This window comes from Coregonus clupeaformis, unplaced genomic scaffold, assembly GCF_020615455.1.
Source record: "Coregonus clupeaformis isolate EN_2021a unplaced genomic scaffold, ASM2061545v1 scaf0219, whole genome shotgun sequence".
NCBI classification, from domain to species: domain Eukaryota; kingdom Metazoa; phylum Chordata; class Actinopteri; order Salmoniformes; family Salmonidae; genus Coregonus; species Coregonus clupeaformis.
The window spans coordinates 514,380-535,773 of NW_025533674.1; the positions used below are offsets into that span (position 1 = coordinate 514,380).

A 21,394-nucleotide genomic window follows, 5' to 3' on the forward strand; every position below is an offset into this window, starting at 1 on the left:
GTGTAAACGGTAATGAGGTTTTATGCAATTTATGCTTTAATAGTTATTTTGGGTATAAGGGAGGTTTGGGTAAAATATATTTTGCTGAAGGGAGGGCCATCCATTTTCCTTTCGGAGAGGTCCTATTTTCTCCATGTAACCCTTATTATGAATAACGTTCACTCCCTTATCAACGGTCACAGAGAGACAGAAGAAACATGTGATTCTATGTTTATCGGCGATCTTCTATGTGTATACGACGCAACTCAGTTGTTCTACGAGTGGTCTGAGGCAGGCGTTTGATCACGAGCGTTTTCAAGTGCAACGTTAACGACGATTGTTTTTGGGGAAACAGCTCTGAGATTTAACGACGCTCCTACGAAGGTTCTAACGATGAACTTAGCTTTGAGATGCTTTTGGGAAACCGGGCCCAGTCCTTTTATTTTCATCTGTAGGACAGGCAGAACAGAGAAAATAAACAGGGCCCAGACACAATGTAGGAGAGCACAGCAGAGGGGTTGCCTCAGTGTCCTGTGATATAACTATACTGGTAGTGGCAACTTTGTTAGTCTTCTACCAATACTAATCAATCATAAGTCAAATCAACATGTTATTAAACCTCATGGGCCCTTAGATCCTCAAGAAGTTCTACAGCTTCTTGCAGCATCTTGTTGCAGGAAAAATCCATTTATCTTCACCCCAACATGGCGTTCAGTCAGTTTTCTTCTAAATAATTCACTCAAGACTCTTCCTTTGCCTGAACAAAAATGATTGTCTGGAAATAGAACTGTTCAGATGAAAGAATGGATAAATAATGCAGAGTGAATACAAGGCTCCTTATGGGAAGTACCACTGACTGGGCTCTGAGCTGTCGCACGCTGGGAAATGGGGAATAGATGTTGGGAATGGATTGGGGACTCCACTGGAGACGTTCTGTCTCTTCTCCTCACACAAGGGAACAGAACATTGAGACTGTGTCTCTCTGCAGTCTGCACACCCTGCTTGGCCTAGAGAGAGACAGTCTTGCTGGTAGTTTGTTTTCCAGCCACAAGAGCTCTACAAGAACACTAAGCTCACATCCCAGACACTTTTCAATCAATCACAGCCACCTCTGCATTCTCTCTCTGTCTCTCTTTCTGTATCTCTCTCTGCAACTCTCTCTCTCTCTCTCTCTCTCTCTCTCTCTCAACCTCTCTGTCTCTCTCTCTCTCTCTCTACCTCTACCTCTCTCTCTCTCTCTCTCTGTCTCTCTGTCTCTCTGTCTCTCTGTCTCTCTCTCTCTCTCTCTGTCTCTCTGTCTCTCTCTCTCTCTCTCTCTCTTTCTCTCTCTCTCTCTCTCTCTCTCTCTCTCTCTCTCTGCGCGCGCTCTGCGTATTCTCTGGCCTTTTATTCATTCATTTAAATCAAATAGGGTTTCTCTGGATGACAGACCTGATTTTAAGAACACAGTGTATTGGGTTACATTTTATTTATGAATATGCCTTTTAAAATAAGCACCCTGACAAGGACATTGATACTGGAATATGGTTTGATTTTAATATAAAGAAGCTTTAATTCACCTTGTATGTGTGTGTCATGTTTGTATCTTATCTGTTTGAGTGTATGTTCGTTCCTCTGTTCCTAAATACCTCGAAAGTACCAAAAAACTAATTGACGAGGCCGAGACATAAAAGACAGCAATACTGGGCGAAGGGAGCCCCCTGGTGGACTGTATGGAAATCAGTACCGCAAGAGGAAAGTAGGCTACTCTGGCCACAACGGCTTGACTAGATTTTGTAGGGTTTTTGAACCAACTGTTTGCTCATTGCTGTTGCTCTAAGATGGCAACTGTGCGCAAATATGCACGTGCCAATTTGAATCTCAACAAGGAAACAGTCGTTTCGTCGTTTGGTATTTGATTAATGTTTATTGAAAAAGTATGGATTTCAGCAAACCAAGAAAAGCACGCAACTATAAAGGACAAACATACAAAATGGGCGATTTATATTAAACATTTTTTTTTTAAAGTATTGGCCTTGGCTGAGTAGATGTAGTCGGAAACTAGATTCCACAAAGCCTGTTCTCTGCCCCACTCAGTTGGTGAAGTTAATCAGAAACTTCCTTCACCATAGACTGGAGTTAAGTCCACAAAGTGGAGTATAGACCTAACACAGCTACGGTAATTATCGTGTAACAAATGTAAACGCATGCACTTTTACCACATTTTGCGATCATGGATTATAAATTACATTCGATAACAGAATTGGAAGTATCTGTGATATTTTTCCCTACATCATATTTAAGTTGTTCACTCACAGCATCGCTTTGTCTCCCTGTTCTATGGATTCAAGAGGTCTGCATTTTAACCTTATGATCATTTGTTCAAGCCAGTGAGGTATATAATTAAGTTCAAGCGCTGCTGCCTCTAGGCCACATAGCAGCCCTCAACCCCGCGGTACAGCATGTTTACTTGTGCCATCCCGAAAGAGCCTCTCAGGGTGACAAAGACCCCATTCACCTGTAACCGGAGCTCGCACGCTGCCACATCTAGTATTTGAGCAGGACGGTGTTTAAGCCTATCTGTTTGCGCCCACATTCACCAACAACACAGCTCAGGAAATGTAGGTAACACATGGTTAAACTCTGGTGGTGGATGTCCTTATCTCGCCTGACAGAGCAGAGACAAAAGGAACTGAAGGAACCAACTTATTGTTTGCCTGAGACAGGGCCGACTGGTTTTTCCTCATAGCTGAGGGAGGTAGCAGGTGTGCGGAAGGAGGACCTTAACTTTTATCCTTGGAATCCTAGCCCAGGTGGAATCGCTCATTTATTCATGGAGAGGAGAATGTGACAGGGCAGTGGACGTTAAGTTTCTAGAACTTCTGGAGCTAATGGCAGAGGGTGCTTGAGTAGTTCATGGAAATAAGGACTGGAAGTTTGACAGGATTTCATGGAGGTAACTCAGTGGGCTACTCAGTGGATTACAGGGGGTCGTTCTACCTCTCACAGAGCCGGTAAGCGCCCCCGTCTGCGTCGTGTGACTGTTCTGAGAACGTCATGGTTGTGTTTTGCCGCTCTCGTCTGTATGCTCTTTCTCTTCCTTGGAGTGTGTTTTCTCAATCTCTTCGACCCACGATTGCAACCCCTCCCTCTCACTGGAGTCGAGCCCAGAGATGTCACCCTTCTCCTGTGGACGCACCCCTTCGGCCACTACCGCAGACTGCCGGACTGTGAGGCACGCTTTGGGATCTGTGGGTGCGTACTGACCGACGACCAGCGCATGTACCCTTGGGCTGACGCCGTCATCATGCACCACCGTGAGATAGCGACCAACGCCACCGCACTCCCGCCAGACCCACGGCCCAGTGGCCAGAAGTGGATCTGGATGAATTTTGAGTCCCCGTCTCACACACGTGGCCTGCGGCGGTTCGAGGGCATGTTCAACCTCACCATGACCTACCGAGCAGATTCAGACATCTTCCTCCCCTACGGCTACCTGGTGCCCCGCCTTCACCCTCACGCCAACGGCCCCCACACACGCCCCCGGCGGCCCCACCTACTGGCCTGGGTCATCAGTAACTGGTCAGAGTCGCAGGCCCGCGTGGTGTACTACCGCCGGCTGGCTAACTACGTTGGCGTGGATGTGTTCGGGCGTGCAGGTGTGCCACTGCCAGAGGACAGCACTGTGGTGCGCACGGTGAGGCGCTACCAGTTCTATCTGGCGTTGGAGAACTCACAGCACACCGACTACATCACCGAGAAGCTCTGGAACTCCTTACTGGCCGGGGCCATTCCTGTAGTTCTCGGGCCGCCGCGGGAAAACTACGAACGCTTCCTCCCCCATGATGCCTTCATCCATGTTGACGACTTCCCCTCTCCCCGCCTGCTCGCCCAATACCTGCTGCGGCTGCGCCGGAGCCCCGCCCTCCTGCAGAGACACCTGGCCTGGAGGAAGAACTACTGCGTGCACCTGACCGCCTTCTGGGCGGAGCATTACTGCACAGCGTGCCGCGCCGTGCAGAGCCACAGACTCCGGACTAACACCATCACCAACCTTCAGCGCTGGTTTGAGTCCTGACCTCTGACTCCTTTTTGACCTTCCAATACGTGATGACTACTACGAACATGATTGGTCACCAATCCAGCCAGAACCCAGTCTGTAGCAGGGACCCCATAGGAACTGTCTTGAACACCATTTAGAAAACAGTGTATCACAGGAAGAAACGTTTCATATTTATTGAACGTCATTGAACTGTGATTCACTTGTCTGTTACTTTTATTTGTTATTTATTAATCAGGGTTCAGTAGTGTTATGAAGTGAGTTGTGTCAGACTGTATAAGAAACAGAGACCTTGCCCTTATCAGTGGGTGTGTGGGTTGTTTGACAGCTGCTGTTGGAGGCCTTCCTAAAACTATAATCACTCTCATAGAAACTATCCAGGCTACTGTATACACCGCTATAATCATTCTCATAGAAACTGTCCAGGCTACTGTATACACCGCTATAATCACTCTCATAGAAACTGTCCAGGCTACTGTATACACCGCTATAATCACTCTCATAGAAACTGTCCAGGCTACTGTATACACCGCTATAATCACTCTCATAGAAACTGTCCAGGCTACTGTATACACCGCTATAATCACTCTCATAGAAACTGTCCAGGCTACTGTATACACCGCTATAATCACTCTCATAGAAACTGTCCAGGCTACTGTATACACCGCTATAATCACTCTCATAGAAACTCTCCAGGCTACTGTATACACCGCTATAATCACTCTCATAGAAACTGTCCAGGCTACTGTATACACCGCTATAATCACTCTCATAGAAACTCTCCAGGCTACTGTATACACCGCTATAATCACTCTCATAGAAACTCTCCAGGCTACTGTATACACCGCTATAATCACTCTCATAGAAACTGTCCAGGCTACTGTATACACCGCTATAATCACTCTCATAGAAACTATCCAGGCTACTGTATACACCGCTATAATCACTCTCATAGAAACTGTCCAGGCTACTGTATACACCGCTATAATCACTCTCATAGAAACTGTCCAGGCTACTGTATACACCGCTATAATCACTCTCATAGAAACTGTCCAGGCTACTGTATACACCGCTATAATCACTCTCATAGAAACTGTCCAGGCTACTGTATACACCGCTATAATCACTCTCATAGAAACTGTCCAGGCTACTGTATACACCGCTATAATCACTCTCATAGAAACCGTCCAGGCTACTGTATACACCGCTATAATCACTCTCATAGAAACTGTCCAGGCTACTGTATACACCGCTATAATCACTCTCATAGAAACTGTCCAGGCTACTGTATACACCGCTATAATCACTCTCATAGAAACTGTCCAGGCTACTGTATACACCGCTATAATCACTCTCATAGAAACTGTCCAGGCTACTGTATACACCGCTATAATCACTCTCATAGAAACTGTCCAGGCTACTGTATATTTACATCAAACGTCTTTCTCTCCTCATCTGTCTGCTGTCTGATTTGTTCAGTTGTTTCAGTCCAAGATATTTCAGACTTTTGAATGTTTTTTCACTACATGTGAAACTTCTAATGTATGCAATTGCAATAAATGAAACTTGAATTTGACCTGCCTAAGTCAGTTTTGCCTCCAAACTAGTCACTCTTACACAGTGCCACGCATTATCACAATTGGTGGCGCCTTGTCTTCAAACATAGGCCAAACTGGTTGTTGGTCTTATATATATATATATATATATATATATATATATATATATATATATATATATATATATATATATATATATATGTGACCTACTTGTTGTGTGTATGTACTGACAAGTATGTGTAACTGATAGATGCACACACACACTACAGTTAATGTTTTTAGATGTATGTAAACTGTAAAGTATTTTGTCTGTAATGTATTTCTTGTTATGTGTTGGACCCCAGTAAGACTAGCTGTCACCATTGGTGTAGGCTAATGAGGATCCTAATAAATCAAATCAAAGGCCTATCCCATGTTGGTCTTCATTTAAATACCTATCCCATGTTGGTCTTTATTTAAAGGCCTATCCCTTGTTGGTCTTCATTTAAAGGCCTATCCCATGTTGGTCTTCATTTAAATACCTATCCCATGTTGGTCTTTATTTAAAGGCCTATCCCTTGTTGGTCTTCATTTAAAGGTCTATCCCTTGTTGGTCTTTATTTAAAGGCCTATCCCTTGTTGGTCCTTATTTAAAGGCCTATCCCTTTTTGGTCTTTATTTAAAGGCCTATCCCTTGTTGGTCTTCATTTAAAGGCCTATCCCTTGTTGGTCTTCATTTAAAGGTCTATCCCTTGTTGGTCTTTATTTAAAGGCCTATCCCTTGTTGGTCCTTATTTAAAGGCCTATCCCTTTTTGGTCTTTATTTAAAGGCCTATCCCTTGTTGGTCTTCATTTAAAGGCCTATCCCATGTTGGTCTTCATTTAAATACCTATCCCATGTTGGTCTTTATTTAAAGGTCTATCCCTTGTTGGTCTTTATTTAAAGGCCTATCCCTTGTTGGTCTTTATTTAAAGGCCTATCCCATGTTGGTCCTTATTTAAAGACCTATCCCATGTTGGTCTTCATTTAAATACCTATCCCATGTTGGTCTTTATTTAAAGGCCTATCCCTTGTTGGTCTTCATTTAAAGGTCTATCCCTTGTTGGTCTTTATTTAAAGGCCTATCCCTTGTTGGTCCTTATTTAAAGGCCTATCCCTTTTTGGTCTTTATTTAAAGGCCTATCCCTTGTTGGTCTTCATTTAAAGGTCTATCCCTTGTTGGTCTTTATTTAAAGGCCTATCCCTTGTTGGTCTTTATTTAAAGGCCTATCCCATGTTGGTCCTTATTTAAAGACCTATCCCATGTTGGTCTTTATTTAAAGGCCTATCCCTTGTTGGTCTTCATTTAAAGGCCTATCCCATGTTGGTCCTTATTTAAAGGCCTATCCCATGTTGGTCTTCATTTAAAGGCCTATTCCTTGTTGGCCTTCATTTAAAGGCCTATCCCTTTGTTGGTCCTTATTTAAAGACCTATCCCATGTTGGTCTTTATTTAAAGGCCTATCCCTTGTTGGTCTTCATTTAAAGGCCTATCCCATGTTGGTCCTTATTTAAAGGCCTATCCCATGTTGGTCTTCATTTAAAGGCCTATTCCTTGTTGGTCTTCATTTAAAGGCCTATCCCTTGTTGGTCTTCATTTAAAGGCCTATCCCTTGTTGGTCTTTATTTAAAGGCCTATCCCTTGTTGGTCTTCATTTAAAGGCCTATCCCATGTTGGTCCTTATTTAAATGTCTATCCCATGTTGGTCTTCATTTAAAGGCCTATTCCTTGTTGGTCTTCATTTAAAGGCCTATCCCATGTTGGTCCTTATTTAAAGGCCTATCCCTTGTTGGTCTTCATTTAAAGGCCTATCCCTTGTTGCTCTTCATTTAAAGGCCTATCCCTTGTTGCTCTTCATTTAAAGGCCTATCCCTTGTTGCTCTTCATTTAAAGGCCTATATTTGGACTGTAGTTGAGTGAGGCTAGCTCCTGCTGTGCCCCATGGTCTGGACTGTACCTCTCTGGCTCTGGTGATCCACTGTGTGTGATATGTCTCTCATCTCTACATGTCTTATGTTTCTTAAGGAGGAAGAAGCAGGGAGCCAGCTTCAATGTGTTCCGCATGTTTGAGCAGAGACAGATTCATGAGTTCAAGGCGGTGAGAAGGTCTACTGTGTGTGTGTGTGTGTGTCTGTGTGTGTGTGTGTGTGTGTCACTTGATATAAAATAAAATAAATTGAGACTTGACTTGGACTTGGAGCCTCAAGAGCCATGACTCGACTTTGACTTGAGACTGATGACATGAAATGATCTTGCCAGGTTTTGTAATGTATTGTCACTCTTTCTGTGGCACAGAGTCCACGTGGATTACTCTACACGCAGCCAGAGACAGTAGACGCAGCATCGCCCTTGTAAAACCCCCACATCAAAGTTGCAACAGATTGGCTAGTGAAACGCACACTCGGCACTCTGATTGGACCAGCAAACTGTCAATCAACACAGGTGGCAGTGAGCTAGCGAACAGATGGCTGATTTGCTGTACAGCTATAGGGTCCCGTGCAGCGCAAACGTCACATTGTAGGGAGAGAGGATTAATAAATAAATATGCAGCTCCAAAAATTGTTTGGTGATCAAGAATATTAACTGTTTAATTTGCTCAAGCTCACCAGCAATGGGGCACCAGCAATTGCTAGCATAGGCCTACTGGTACAGTGGGGAAAAAAAGTATTTAGTCAGCCACCAATTGTGCATGTTCTCCCACTTAAAAAGATGAGAGAGGCCTGTAATTTTCATCATAGGTACACGTCAACTATGACAGACAAATTGAGGAAAGAAAATCCAGAAAATCACATTGTAGGATTTTTAATGAATTTATTTGCAAATTATGGTGGAAAATAAGTATTTGGTCACCTACAAACAAGCAAGATTTCTGGCTCTCACAGACCTGTAACTTCTTCTTTAAGAGGCTCCTCTGTCCTCCACTTGTTACCTGTATTAATGGCACCTGTTTGAACTTGTTATCAGTATAAAAGACACCTGTCCACAACCTCAAACAGTCACACTCCAAACTCCACTATGGCCAAGACCAAAGAGCTGTCAAAGGACACCAGAAACAAAATTGTAGACCTGCACCAGGCTGGGAAGACTGAATCTGCAATAGGTAAGCAGCTTGGTTTGAAGAAATCAACTGTGGGAGCAATTATTAGGAAATGGAAGACATAAAAGACCACTGATAATCTCCCTCGATCTGGGGCTCCACGCAAGATCTCACCCCGTGGGGTCAAAATGATCACAAGAACGGTGAGCAAAATCCCAGAACCACACGGGGGGGACCTAGTGAATGACCTGCAGAGAGCTGGGACCAAAGTAACAAAGCCTACCATCAGTAACACACTACGCCGCCAGGGACTCAAATCCTGCAGTGCCAGACGTGTCCCCCTGCTTAAGCCAGTACATGTCCAGGCCGGTCTGAAGATTGCTAGAGTGTATTTGGATGATCCAGAAGAGGATTGGGAGAATGTCATATGGTCAGATGAAACCAAAATATAACTTTTTGGTAAAAACTCAACTCGTCGTGTTTGGAGGACAAAGAATGCTGAGTTGCATCCAAAGAACACCATACCTACTGTGAAGCATGGGGGTGGAAACATCATGCTTTGGGGCTGTTTTTCTGCAAAGGGACCAGGACGACTGATCCGTGTAAAGGAAAGAATGAATGGGGCCATGTATCGTGAGATTTTGAGTGAAAACCTCCTTCCATCAGCAAGGGCATTGAAGATGAAACGTGGCTGGGTCTTTCAGCATGACAATGATCCCAAACACACCGCCCGGGCAACGAAGGAGTGTAAGAAGCATTTCAAGGTCCTGGAGTGGCCTAGCCAGTCTCCAGATCTCAACCCCATAGAAAATCTTTGGAGGGAGTTGAAAGTCTGTGTTGCCCAGCGACAGCCCCAAAACATCACTGCTCTAGAGGAGATCTGCATGGAGGAATGGGCCAAAATACCAGCAACAGTGTGTGAAAACCTTGTGAAGACTTACAGAAAACGTTTGACCTGTGTCATTATTGCCAACAAAGGGAAACTTTTGTTATTGGCCAAATACTTATTTTCCACCATAATTTGCAAATAAATTCATTAAAAATCCTACAATGTGATTTTCTGGATTTTTTTTCCTCATTTTGTCTGTCATAGATGACGTGTACCTATGATGAAAATTACAGGCCTCTCTCATCTTTTTAAGTGGGAGAACTTGCACAATTGGTGGCTGACTAAATAATTTTTCCCCCCACTGTATTTTGGTATGTAACAATTGCTTGAAATGTATTGTTTACTTATGAAGCTTGCATTTGGAATTTGTTGTTAAAATGAATTATTACTGTGGTGAAGACGCACCATAGGCGTGGCTCTTCACATGCACTCTGCAAACTCCCGCCAGTGGAGAGTGCTTTTTTTCTCTTGTTGATACAGTATGTTTGCTGTTGCTTTCACATGTTTAAATGCATACGCCCTATGTGGTAAATCCATATTCTAATACTACAAAAATCGCTAGCGTGTCATCATTCCATCCCCATACCGTTTATTGCAACACGTAGACATTTCTGTTTCATGTTGTGTGGCATGTTTGATAGGCCTACGATACACTTTCATTTAGCCAACCATTTCTTACACTGATCTGAGTGGGTGTGATGTTTATAGTGCACACGAACGTTCCGCAAGACTCATGAGGAAGAAGTTCTGTTGATTTAATTCAATGTATGGTTTCCTTTGTTCCTATTTTCCGGGTTATGTCGGAGTTCCGTGTGTCGGAGTTCCGTGTGTCTATGTCAATGTTGTTGTGAGTAATAGGCGCGTATAGAAATAGTCTCCGTGGCCTGCGTTCCAAGCTTTGGAGTCAGAACGTTGAATAAGGGAAGATTATTGTTCCATGTATGCGTGGTGTTGAAATATCATTAAGTCTGATTTAAGACGAATGTACCAATGTAACAATGGATGTGGAAATTGCCTTTTACATTGAAGAACCAGTCTATTGGTTGTAATTGCCAATTGGGTTATTGTATGGTCCTGGGGGCCAAGTGCTTATATTATCTAGGCCTACCTGTTTGAGCTCCTGTTTGACACATTCCATTTGGTTTCTCAAGGGGAGGCTGTACAGTCTTGCCCTCTCCCGGTGTCCATTCAGATTGGACAGGTTAAACCTGATACAGAGGCTATTTATTTTGGGCTATTGCCCATATATATATCCGTGTATATTTGGTACATATTTTCACTATTGGATCACCAAGACCTGTAAATAAATCTACCCGCTGAGCACATCAACCTGCCTTGCCTTCTGCTGATTTCATGCCCTTACGACTCTTTCACAATTAAATAGGATAATCAAAATATTTTCTAGACAAAATAATAAAAAGCGCTGTCCTCAATAAATAGACAAAGTCTTTGCATGTCTAGATTTTTTTTTACTGGACTTGAGACTTGACTTGAAAACTTGTGACTTGACATGACTTGCTCTTAGAATGCATGACTTCGACTTGACTCGAGTCTTGACCCGTTCTACTTGGGACTCGACTTGAGACTCGGACCTTGTGACTTGAGACTTGCTTGTGACCCGAATAATAGTGACTTGAACCCACCTCTGTCGTCTGATCCTCTAACTAGATGGAATTCCACAGATCCTTTTCTCACTGCTCATTGCAGTAGTGTTTTCTTGCAATAGGGCCATTCCCTGCTGACGCCCATGGCTAAATACTGTACACAGTAATCTCATTCTAGTAGCACCAAGTGTTTCTCTTTAACCATCAGCAGAGTGGAGGGTAGTCCCCTGTAGCTCAGTTGGTAGAGCATGGCGCTTGCAACGGCAGGGTTGTGGGTTTGTTTCCCACGGGGGGCCAGTATGAAAACGTATGCACTCACTAACTGTAAGTCGCTCTGGAAAAGAGCGTCTGCTAAATGACTAAAATGTAGAAAGTCTCTCTTCTACTGTACATCAAAGAGGTTAACACAATCACTGTGAAATTGATCACATTTTTAGCACCATATTGACACTCTCCTGTCTTTCATGCTCTCTCTAGTTGTCTCCCTCTCTCCTTCTCTAGTTGTCTCCCTCTCTCCTTCTCTAGTTGTCTCCCTCTCTCCTTCTCTAGTTGTCTCCCTCTCTCCTTCTCTAGTTGTCTCCCTCTCTCTTTCTCTAGTTGTCTCCATCTCTCCTTCTCTAGTTGTCTCCCTCTCTCCTTCTTTAGTTGTCTCCATCTCTCCTTCTTTAGTTGTCTCCCTCTCTCCTTCTTTAGTTGTCTCCCTCTCTCTTTCTCTAGTTGTCTCTCTCTCTCCTTCTCTAGTTGTCTCCCTCTCTCCTTCTTTAGTTGTCTCCATCTCTCCTTCTTTAGTTGTCTCCCTCTCTCCTTCTTTAGTTGTCTCCCTCACTCCTTCTTTAGTTGTCTCCATCTCTCCTTCTTTAGTTGTCTCCCTCTCTCCTTCTTTAGTTGTCTCCCTCTCTCCTTCTTTAGTTGGCTCCCTCTCTCCTTCTCTAGTTATCTCCATCTCTCCTTCTTTAGTTGTCTCCTTCTCTACTTATCTCCATCTCTCCTTCTTTAGATGTCTCCTTCTCTCCTTCTTTAGTTGTCTCCCTCTCTCCTTCTTTAGTTGTCTCCATCTATCCTTCTTTAGTTATCTCCCTCTCTCAATCTCTCCTTCTTTAGTTGTCTCCCTCTCTCCCTCTCTCCTTCTTTAGTTATCTCCATCTCTCCTTCTTTAGTTGTCTCCCGCTCTCCTTCTTTAGTTGTCTCCCTCTCTCCTTCTTTAGTTGTCTCCCTCGCTCCTTCTTTAGTTGTCTCCCTCGCTCCTTCTTTAGTTGTCTCCTTCTCTCCTTCTTTAGTTGTCTCCCTCTCTCCTTCTTTAGTTGTCTCCCTCTCTCCTTCTTTAGTTATCTCCATCTCTCCTTCTCTAGTTGTCTCCCTCTCTCCTTCTCTAGTTGTCTCCCTCTCTCCCTTGTTCCTTCTTTAGTTGTCTCCTCTCTCCTTCTTTAGTTGTCTCCCTCTCTCCTTCTTTAGTTGTCTCCCTCTCTCCTTCTTTAGTTGTCTCCTACTCTCCTTCTTTAGTTGTCACCCTCTCTCCTTCTCTAGTTTTCTCCCTCTCTCCTTCTCTAGTTGTCTCCCTCTCTCCTTCTCTAGTTGTCTCCCTCTCTCCTTCTCTAGTTGTCTCCCTCTCTCCTTCTTTAGTTGACTCCCTCTCTCCTTCTTTAGTTGTCTCCCTCTCTCCTTCTTTAGTTGTCTCCATCTCTCCTTCTTTAGTTGTCTCCCTCTCTCCTTCTTTAGTTGTCTCCTCTCTCCTTCTTTAGTTGTCTCCATCTCTCCTTCTTTAGTTGTCTCCCTCTCTCCTTCTTTAGTTGTCTCCATCTCTCCTTCTTTAGTTGTCTCCCTCTCTCCTTCTTTAGTTGTCTCCCTATTTCCTTCTTTAGTTGTCTCCCTCTCTCCTTCTTTAGTTGTCTCCCTCTCTCCTTCTTTAGTTGTCTCCATCTCTCCTTCTTTAGTTGTCTCCCTCTCTCCTTCTTTAATGGTCTCACTCTCTCCTTCTTTAGTTGTCTCCCTCTCTCCTTCTTTAGTTATCTCCATCTCTCCTTCGCTAGTTGTCACCATCTCTCCTTCTCTAGTTGTCTCCCTCTCTCCTTCTTTAGTTGTCTCCCTCTCTCCTTCTTTAGTTGTCTCCCTCTCTCCTTCTTTAGTTGTCTCCCTATCTCCTTCTTTAGTTGTCTCCCTCTCTCCTTCTTTAGTTGTCTCCCTCTCGCCTTCTTTAGTTGTCTCCATCTCTCCTTCTTTAGTTGTCTCCCTCTCTCCTTCTTTAGTTGTCTCCCTCTCTCCTTCTTTAGATGTCTCCCTCTCTCCTTCTTTAGTTGTCTCCATCTCTCCTTCTTTAGTTATCTCCCTCTCTCCTTCTTTAGTTGTCTCCCTCTCTCCTTCTTTAGTTGTCTCCCTCTCTCCTTCTTTAGTTGTCTCCCTCTCTCCTTCTTTAGTTGTCTCCCTCTCTCCTTCTTTAGTTGTCTCCATCTATCCTTCTTTAGTTATCTCCCTCTCTCAATCTCTCCTTCTTTAGTTGTCTCCCTCTCTCCCTCTCTCCTTCTTTAGTTATCTCCATCTCTCCTTCTTTAGTTGTCTCCCGCTCTCCTTCTTTAGTTGTCTCCCTCTCTCCTTCTTTAGTTGTCTCCCTCGCTCCTTCTTTAGTTGTCTCCTTCTCTCCTTCTTTAGTTGCCTCCTTCTCTCCTTCTTTAGTTGTCTCCCTCTCCTTCTTTAGTTGTCTCCCTCTCTCCTTCTTTAGTTATCTCCATCTCTCCTTCTCTAGTTGTCTCCCTCTCTCCTTCTCTAGTTGTCTCCCTCTCTCCCTTGTTCCTTCTTTAGTTGTCTCCCTCTCTCCTTCTTTAGTTGTCTCCCTCTCTCCTTCTTTAGTTGTCTCCTACTCTCCTTCTTTAGTTGTCACCCTCTCTCCTTCTCTAGTTTTCTCCCTCTCTCCTTCTCTAGTTGTCTCCCTCTCTCCTTCTCTAGTTGTCTCCCTCTCTCCTTCTTTAGTTGTCTCCCTCTCTCCTTCTTTAATTGTCTGACTCTCTCCTTCTTTAGTTGTCTCCCTCTCTCCTTCTTTAGTTGTCTCCCTCTCTCCTTCTTTAGTTGTCTCCCTCTCTCCTTCTTTAGTTGTCTCCCTCTCTCCTTCTTTAGTTGTCTCCCTCTCTCCTTCTTTAGTTGTCTCCTCTCTCCTTCTTTAGTTGTCTCCCCCTCTCCTTCTTTAGTTGTCTCCCTCTCTCCTTCTTTAGTTGTCTCCCTCTCTCCTTCTTTAGTTGTCTCCCTCTCTCCTTCTTTAGTTGTCTCCATCTCTCCTTCTTTAGTTGTCTCCCTCTCTCCTTCTTTAGTTGTCTCCCTCTCTCCTTCTTTAGTTGTCTCCCTCTCTCCTTCTTTAATGGTCTCACTCTCTCCTTCTTTAGTTGTCTCCCTCTCTCCTTCTTTAGTTATCTCCATCTCTCCTTCGCTAGTTGTCACCATCTCTCCTTCTCTAGTTGTCTCCCTCTCTCCTTCTTTAGTTGTCTCCATCTCTCCTTCTTTAGTTGTCTCCCTATCTCCTTCTTTAGTTGTCTCCCTCTCTCCTTCTTTAGTTGTCTCCCTCTCGCCTTCTTTAGTTGTCTCCATCTCTCCTTCTTTAGTTGTCTCCCTCTCTCCTTCTTTAGTTGTCTCCCGCTCTCCTTCTTTAGTTGTCTCCCTCTCTCCTTCTTTAGTTGTCTCCCTCTCTCCTTCTTTAGTTGTCTCCCTCGCTCCTTCTTTAGTTGTCTCCTTCTCTCCTTCTTTAGTTGTCTCCTTCTCTCCTTCTTTAGTTGTCTCCCTCTCTCCTTCTTTAGTTGTCTCCCTCTCTCCTTCTTTAGTTATCTCCATCTCTCCTTCTCTAGTTGTCTCCCTCTCTCCTTCTCTAGTTGTCTCCCTCTCTCCCTTGTTCCTTCTTTAGTTGTCTCCCTCTCTCCTTCTTTAGTTGTCTCCCTCTCTCCTTCTTTAGTTGTCTCCCTCTCTCCTTCTTTAGTTGTCTCCTACTCTCCTTCTTTAGTTGTCACCCTCTCTCCTTCTCTAGTTTTCTCCCTCTCTCCTTCTCTAGTTGTCTCCCTCTCTCCTTCTCTAGTTGTCTCCCTCTCTCCTTCTTTAATTGTCTGACTCTCTCCTTCTTTAATTGTCTGACTCTCTCCTTCTTTAGTTGTCTCCCTCTCTCCTTCTTTAGTTGTCTCCCTCTCTCTCCTTCTTTAGTTGCCTCCCTCTCTCCTTCTTTAGTTGTCTCCCTCTCTCCTTCTTTAGTTGTCTCCTTCTCTCCTTCTTTAGTTTTCTCCTCTCTCCTTCTTTAGTTGTCTCCATCTCTCCTTCTTTAGTTGTCTCCCTCTCTCCTTCTTTAGTTGTCTCCCTCTCTCCTTCTTTAGTTGTCTCCCTCTCTCCTTCTTTAGTTGTCTCCCTCTCTCCTTCTTTAGTTGTCTCCATCTCTCCTTCTTTAGTTGTCTCCCTCTCTCCTTCTTTAGTTGTCTCCCTCTCTCCTTCTTTAGTTGTCTCCCTCTCTCCTTCTTTAGTTGTCTCCATCTCTCCTTCTTTAGTTGTCTCCCTCTCTCCTTCTTTAATGGTCTCACTCTCTCCTTCTTTAGTTATCTCCATCTCTCCTTCTCTAGTTGTCACCATCTCTCCTTCTCTAGTTGTCTCCCTCTCTCCTTCTTTAGTTGTCTCCATCTCTCCTTCTTTAGTTGTCTCCCTCTCTCCTTCTTTAGTTGTCTCCCTCTCTCATTCTTTAGTTGTCTCCCTCTCGCCTTCTTTAGTTTTCTCCATCTCTCCTTCTTTAGTTGTCTCCCTCTCTCCTTCTTTAGTTATCTCCATCTCTCCTTCTCTAGTTGTCTCCCTCTCTCCTTCTTTAGTTGTCTCACTCTCTCCTTCTTTAGTTGTCTCCCTCTCTCATTCTTTAGTTGTCTCCCTCTCTCCTTCTTTAGTTGTCTCCCTCGCTCCTTCTTTAGTTGTCTCCTTCTCTCCTTCTTTAGTTGTCTCCCTCTCTCCTTCTCTAGTTTTCTCCCTCTCTCCTTTTCTAGTTGTCTCCCTCTCTCCTTCTTTAGTTGTCTCCCTCTCTCCTTCTTTAGTTGTCTCCCTCTCTCCTTCTTTAGTTATCTCCATCTCTCCTTCTCTAGTTGTCTCCCTCTCTCCTTCTCTAGTTGTCTCCCTCTCTCCCTTGTTCCTTCTTTAGTTGTCTCCCTCTCTCCTTCTTTAGTTGTCTCCCTCTCTCCTTCTTTAGTTGTCTCCCTCCCTCCTTCTTTAGTTGTCTCCCTCTCTCCTTCTTTAGTTGTCTCCTACACTCCTTCTTTAGTTGTCACCCTCTCTCCTTCTCTAGTTTTCTCCCTCTCTCCTTCTCTAGTTGTCTCCCTCTCTCCTTCTTTAGTTGTCTCCCTCTCTCCTTCTTTAGTTGTCTCCCTCTCTCCTTCTTTAGTTGTCTCCATCTCTCCTTCTTTAGTTGTCTCCCTCTCTCCTTCTTTAATTGTCTCACTCTCTCCTTCTTTAATTGTCTCCCTCTCTCCTTCTTTAGTTGTCTCCCTCTCTCCTTCTTTAGTTGTCTCCCTCTCTCCTTCTTTAGTTGTCTCCCTCTCTCCTTTTTTAGTTGTCTCCATCTCTCCTTCTTTAGTTGTCTCCCTCTCTCCTTCTTTAGTTGTCTCCCTCTCTCCTTCTTTAGTTGTCTCCCACTCTCCTTCTTTAGTTGTCTCCATCTCTCCTTCTTTAGTTGTCTCCCTCTCTCCTTCTTTAGTTGTCTCCCTCTCTCCTTCTTTAGTTGTCTCCATCTCTCCTTCTTTAGTTGTCTCCCTCTCTCCTTCTTTAGTTGTCTCCATCTCTCCTTCTCTAGTTGTCACCATCTCTCCTTCTGTAGTTGTCTCCCTCTCTCCTTCTTTAGTTGTCTCCATCTCTCCTTCTTTAGTTGTCTCCCTCTCTCCTTCTTTAGTTGTCTCCCTCTCTCCTTCTTTAGTTGTCTCCCTCTCTCCTTCTTTAGTTGTCTCCATCTCTCCTTCTTTAGTTGTCTCCCTCTCTCCTTCTTTAGTTGTCTCCCTCTCTCCTTCTTTAGTTGTCTCCCTCTCTCCTTCTTTAGTTGTCTCCTCTCTCCTTCTTTAGTTGTCTCCATCTCTCCTTCTTTAGTTGTCTCCCTCTCTCCTTCTTTAGTTGTCTCCCTCTTTCCTTCTTTAGTTGTCTCCCTCTCTCCTTCTTTAGTTGTCTCCCTCTCTCCTTCTTTAGTTGTCTCCATCTCTCCTTCTTTAGTTGTCTCTCCTCTCCTTCTTTAATGGTCTCACTCTCTCCTTCTTTAGTTGTCTCCCTCTCTCCTTCTTTAGTTATCTCCATCTCTCCTTCGCTAGTTGTCACCATCTCACCTTCTCTAGTTGTCTCCCTCTCTCCTTCTTTAGTTGTCTCCCTCTCTCCTTCTTTAGTTGTCTCCCTCTCTCCTTCTTTAGTTGTCTCCCTCTCGCCTTCTTTAGGTGTCTCCATCTCTCCTTCTTTAGTTGTCTCCCTTTCTCCTTCTTTAGTTGTCTCCCTCTATCCTTCTTTAGTTGTCTCCCTCTCTCCTTCTTTAGTTGTCTCCCTCTCTCCTTCTTTAGTTGTCTCCCTCTCTCCTTCTTTAGTTGTCTCCCTCTCTCCTTCTTTAGTTGTCTCCATCTCTCCTTCTTTAGTTGTCTCCCTCTCTCCTTCTTTAGTTGTCTCCCTTTCTCCTTCTTTAGTTGTCTCCATCTATCCTTCTTTAGTTCTCTCCCTCTCTCAATCTCTCCTTCTTTAGTTGTCTCCCTCTCTCCCTCTCTCCTTCTTTAGTTATCTCCATCTCTCCTTCTTTAGTTGTCTCCCGCTCTCCTTCTTTAGTTGTCTCCCTCTCTCCTTCTTTAGTTGTCTCCCTCTCTCCTTCTTTAGTTGTCTCCCTCGCTCCTTCTTTAGTTGTCTCCTTCTCTCCTTCTTTAGTTGTCTCCTTCTCTCCTTCTTTAGTTGTCTCCCTCTCTCCTTCTTTAGTTGTACTCCCTCTCTCCTTCTTTAGTTATATCCATCTCTCCTTCTCTAGTTGTCTCCCTCTCTCCTTCTCTAGTTGTCTCCCTCTCTCCCTTGTTCCTTCTTTAGTTGTCTCCCTCTCTCCTTCTTTAGTTGTCTCCCTCTCTCCTTCTTTAGTTGTCTCCCTCTCTCCTTCTTTAGTTGTCTCCTACTCTCCTTCTTTAGTTGTCACCCTCTCTCCTTCTCTAGTTTTCTCCCTCTCTCCTTCTCTAGTTGTCTCCCTTTCTCCTTCTCTAGTTGTCTCCCTCTCTCCTTCTTTAATTGTCTGACTCTCTCCTTCTTTAATTGTCTGACTCTCTCCTTCTTTAGTTGTCTCCCTCTCTCCTTCTTTAGTTGTCTCCCTCTCTCCTTCTTTAGTTGCCTCCCTCTCTCCTTCTTTAGTTGTCTCCCTCTCTCCTTCTTTAGTTGTCTCCCCATCTCCTTCTTTAGTTGTCTCCCTCTCTCCTTCTTTAGTTGTCTCCCTCTCTCCTTCTTTAGTTGTCTCCATCTCTCCTTCTTTAGTTGTCTCCCTCTCTCCTTCTTTAGTTGTCTCCTCTCTCCTTCTTTAGTTGGCTCCCTCTCTCCTTCTTTAGTTGTCTCCATCTCTCCTTCTTTAGTTGTCTCCCTCTCTCCTTCTTTAGTTGTCTCTCTCTCTCCTTCTTTAGTTGTCTCCCTCTCTCCTTCTTTAGTTGTCTCCCTCTTTCCTTCTTTAGTTGTCTCCCTCTCTCCTTCTTTAGTTGTCTCCCTCTCTCCTTCTTTAGTTGTCTCCCTCTCTCCTTCTTTAATGGTCTCACTCTCTCCTTCTTTAGTTGTCTCCCTCTCTCCTTCTTTAGTTATCTCCATCTCTCCTTCGCTAGTTGTCACCATCTCTCCTTCTCTAGTTGTCTCCCTCTCTCCTTCTTTAGTTGTCTCCATCTCTCCTTCTTTAGTTGTCTCCCTCTCTCCTTCTTTAGTTGTCTCCCTATCTCCTTCTTTAGTTGTCTCCCTCTCTCCTTCTTTAGTTGTCTCCCTCTCGCCTTCTTTAGTTGTCTCCATCTCTCCTTCTTTAGTTGTCTCCCTCTCTCCTTCTTTAATGGTCTCACTCTCTCCTTCTTTAGTTGTCTCCCTCTCTCCTTCTTTAGTTATCTCCATCTTCCAATCCAAAGTTAAATCTAGAATCGGCTTCCTATTTCGCAACAAAGCCTCCTTCACTCATGCTTCCAAACATGCCCTCGTAAAACTGACTATCCTACCGATCCTTGACTTCGGCGATGTCATTTACAAAATAGCCTCCAACACTCTACTCAGCAAATTGGATGTAGTCTATCACAGTGCCATCCGTTTTGTCTCCAAAGCCCCATACACTACCCACCACTGTGACCTGTACGCTCTTGTTGGCTGGTCCTCACTACATGTTCGTCGTCAAACCCACTGGCTCCAGGCCATCTATAAATCACTGCTAGGCAAATCCCGCCTTATCTTAGCTCATTGGTCACTATAGCAGCACCCACCCGTAGTCTGCGCTCCAGCAGGTATATCTCACTGGTCATTCCCGAAGCCAACACCTCCTTTAGCGCTCATTCCTTCCAGTTCTCTGCTGCCAATGACTGGAACGAATTGCAAAAAATCTCTGAAGCTGGAGACTCTTATCTCCCTCAATAACTTTAAGCATCAGTTGTCAGAGCACCTTACCGATCACTGCACCTGTACACAGCCCATCTGAAATTAGCCCACCCAACTACCTCATCCCTATATTGTTATTTATTTTGCTCTTTTGCACCCCCAGTATCTCTATTTGCACATAATCTCTTGCACATCTAGCATTCCAGTGTTAATACTATTGTAATTATTCTGCACTATAGCCTATTTATTGCCTTACCTCCATAACTTGCTACATTTGCACACACTGTATATATATTTTCTGTTGTATTTCTGACTTTATGTTTTTTTTACCCCATATGTAACTCCTGTGTTGTTTTTATTGCACTACTTTGCTTTATCTTGGCCAGGTCGCAGTTGTAAATGAGAACCTGTTCTCAACTGGCTTACCTGGTTAAATAAAGGTGAAATAAAAAAAAATAATAAAAAATCTCTCCTTCTCTAGTTGTCTCCCTCTCTCCCTTGTTCCTTCTTTAGTTGTCTCCCTCTCTCCTTCTTTAGTTGTCTCCCTCTCTCCTTCTTTAGTTGTCTCCTCTCTCCTTCTTTAGTTGTCTCCTACTCTCCTTCTTTAGTTGTCACCCTCTCTCTTTCTCTAGTTTTCTCCCTCTCTCCTTCTCTAGTTGTCTCCCTCTCTCCTTCTCTAGTTGTCTCCCTCTCTCCTTCTTTAATTGTCTGACTCTCTCCTTCTTTAATTGTCTGACCTCTCTCCTTCTTTAGTTGTCTCCCTCTCTCCTTCTTTAGTTGTCTCCCTCTCTCCTTCTTTAGTTGCCTCCTCTCTCCTTCTTTAGTTGTCTCCCTCTCTCCTTCTTTAGTTGTCTCCCTCTCTCCTTCTTTAGTTGTCTCCCTCTCTCCTTCTTTAGTTGTCTCCCCTCTCTCCTTCTTTAGTTGTCTCCCTCTCTCCTTCTTTAGTTGTCTCCCTCTCTCCTTCTTTAGTTGTCTCCCTCTCTCCTTCTTTAGTTGTCTCCCCATCTCCTTCTTTAGTTGTCTCCCTCTCTCCTTCTTTAGTTGTCTCCCTCTCTCCTTCTTTAGTTGTCTCCATCTCTCCTTCTTTAGTTGTCTCCCTCTCTCCTTCTTTAGTTGTCTCCCTCTCTCCTTCTTTAGTTGTCTCCCTCTCTCCTTCTTTAGTTGTCTCCATCTCTCCTTCTTTAGTTGTCTCCCTCTCTCCTTCTTTAGTTGTCTCCCTCTCTCCTTCTTTAGTTGTCTCCCTCTCTCCTTCTTTAGTTGTCTCCCTCTTTCCTTCTTTAGTTGTCTCCCTCTCTCCTTCTTTAGTTGTCTCCCTCTCTCCTTCTTTAGTTGTCTCCCTCTCTCCTTCTTTAATGGTCTCACTCTCTCCTTCTTTAGTTGTCTCCCTCTCTCCTTCTTTAGTTATCTCCATCTCTCCTTCGCTAGTTGTCACCATCTCTCCTTCTCTAGTTGTCTCCCTCTCTCCTTCTTTAGTTGTCTCCATCTCTCCTTCTTTAGTTGTCTCCCTCTCTCCTTCTTTAGTTGTCTCCCTATCTCCTTCTTTAGTTGTCTCCCTCTCTCCTTCTTTAGTTGTCTCCCTCTCGCCTTCTTTAGTTGTCTCCATCTCTCCTTCTTTAGTTGTCTCCCTCTCTCCTTCTTTAATGGTCTCACTCTCTCCTTCTTTAGTTGTCTCCCTCTCTCCTTCTTTAGTTATCTCCATCTTCCAATCCAAAGTTAAATCTAGAATC

The 21,394-nt window shown here is 44.1% G+C and overlaps 1 protein-coding gene across 1 annotated transcript; it reads left to right on the plus strand.

The window, feature by feature from the left end:
• Positions 1-2,807: 2,807 nt before the first annotated feature.
• LOC121555694 (alpha-(1,3)-fucosyltransferase 4-like) lies at positions 2,808-5,594 on the plus strand. Its single transcript, XM_041869525.2, has one exon. The coding sequence runs from the start codon at positions 2,909-2,911 to the stop codon at positions 4,034-4,036; it is 1,128 nt and encodes a 375-aa protein (XP_041725459.2). The 5' UTR covers positions 2,808-2,908; the 3' UTR covers positions 4,037-5,594.
• The last annotated feature ends 15,800 nt before the right edge of the window (positions 5,595-21,394 follow it).

Bases quoted from the DNA above. Each gene is read 5' to 3' on its own strand.
- LOC121555694 (XM_041869525.2), top strand. From the start codon at position 2,909: ATGGAGGTAACTCAGTGGGCTACTCAGTGGATTACAGGGGGTCGTTCT.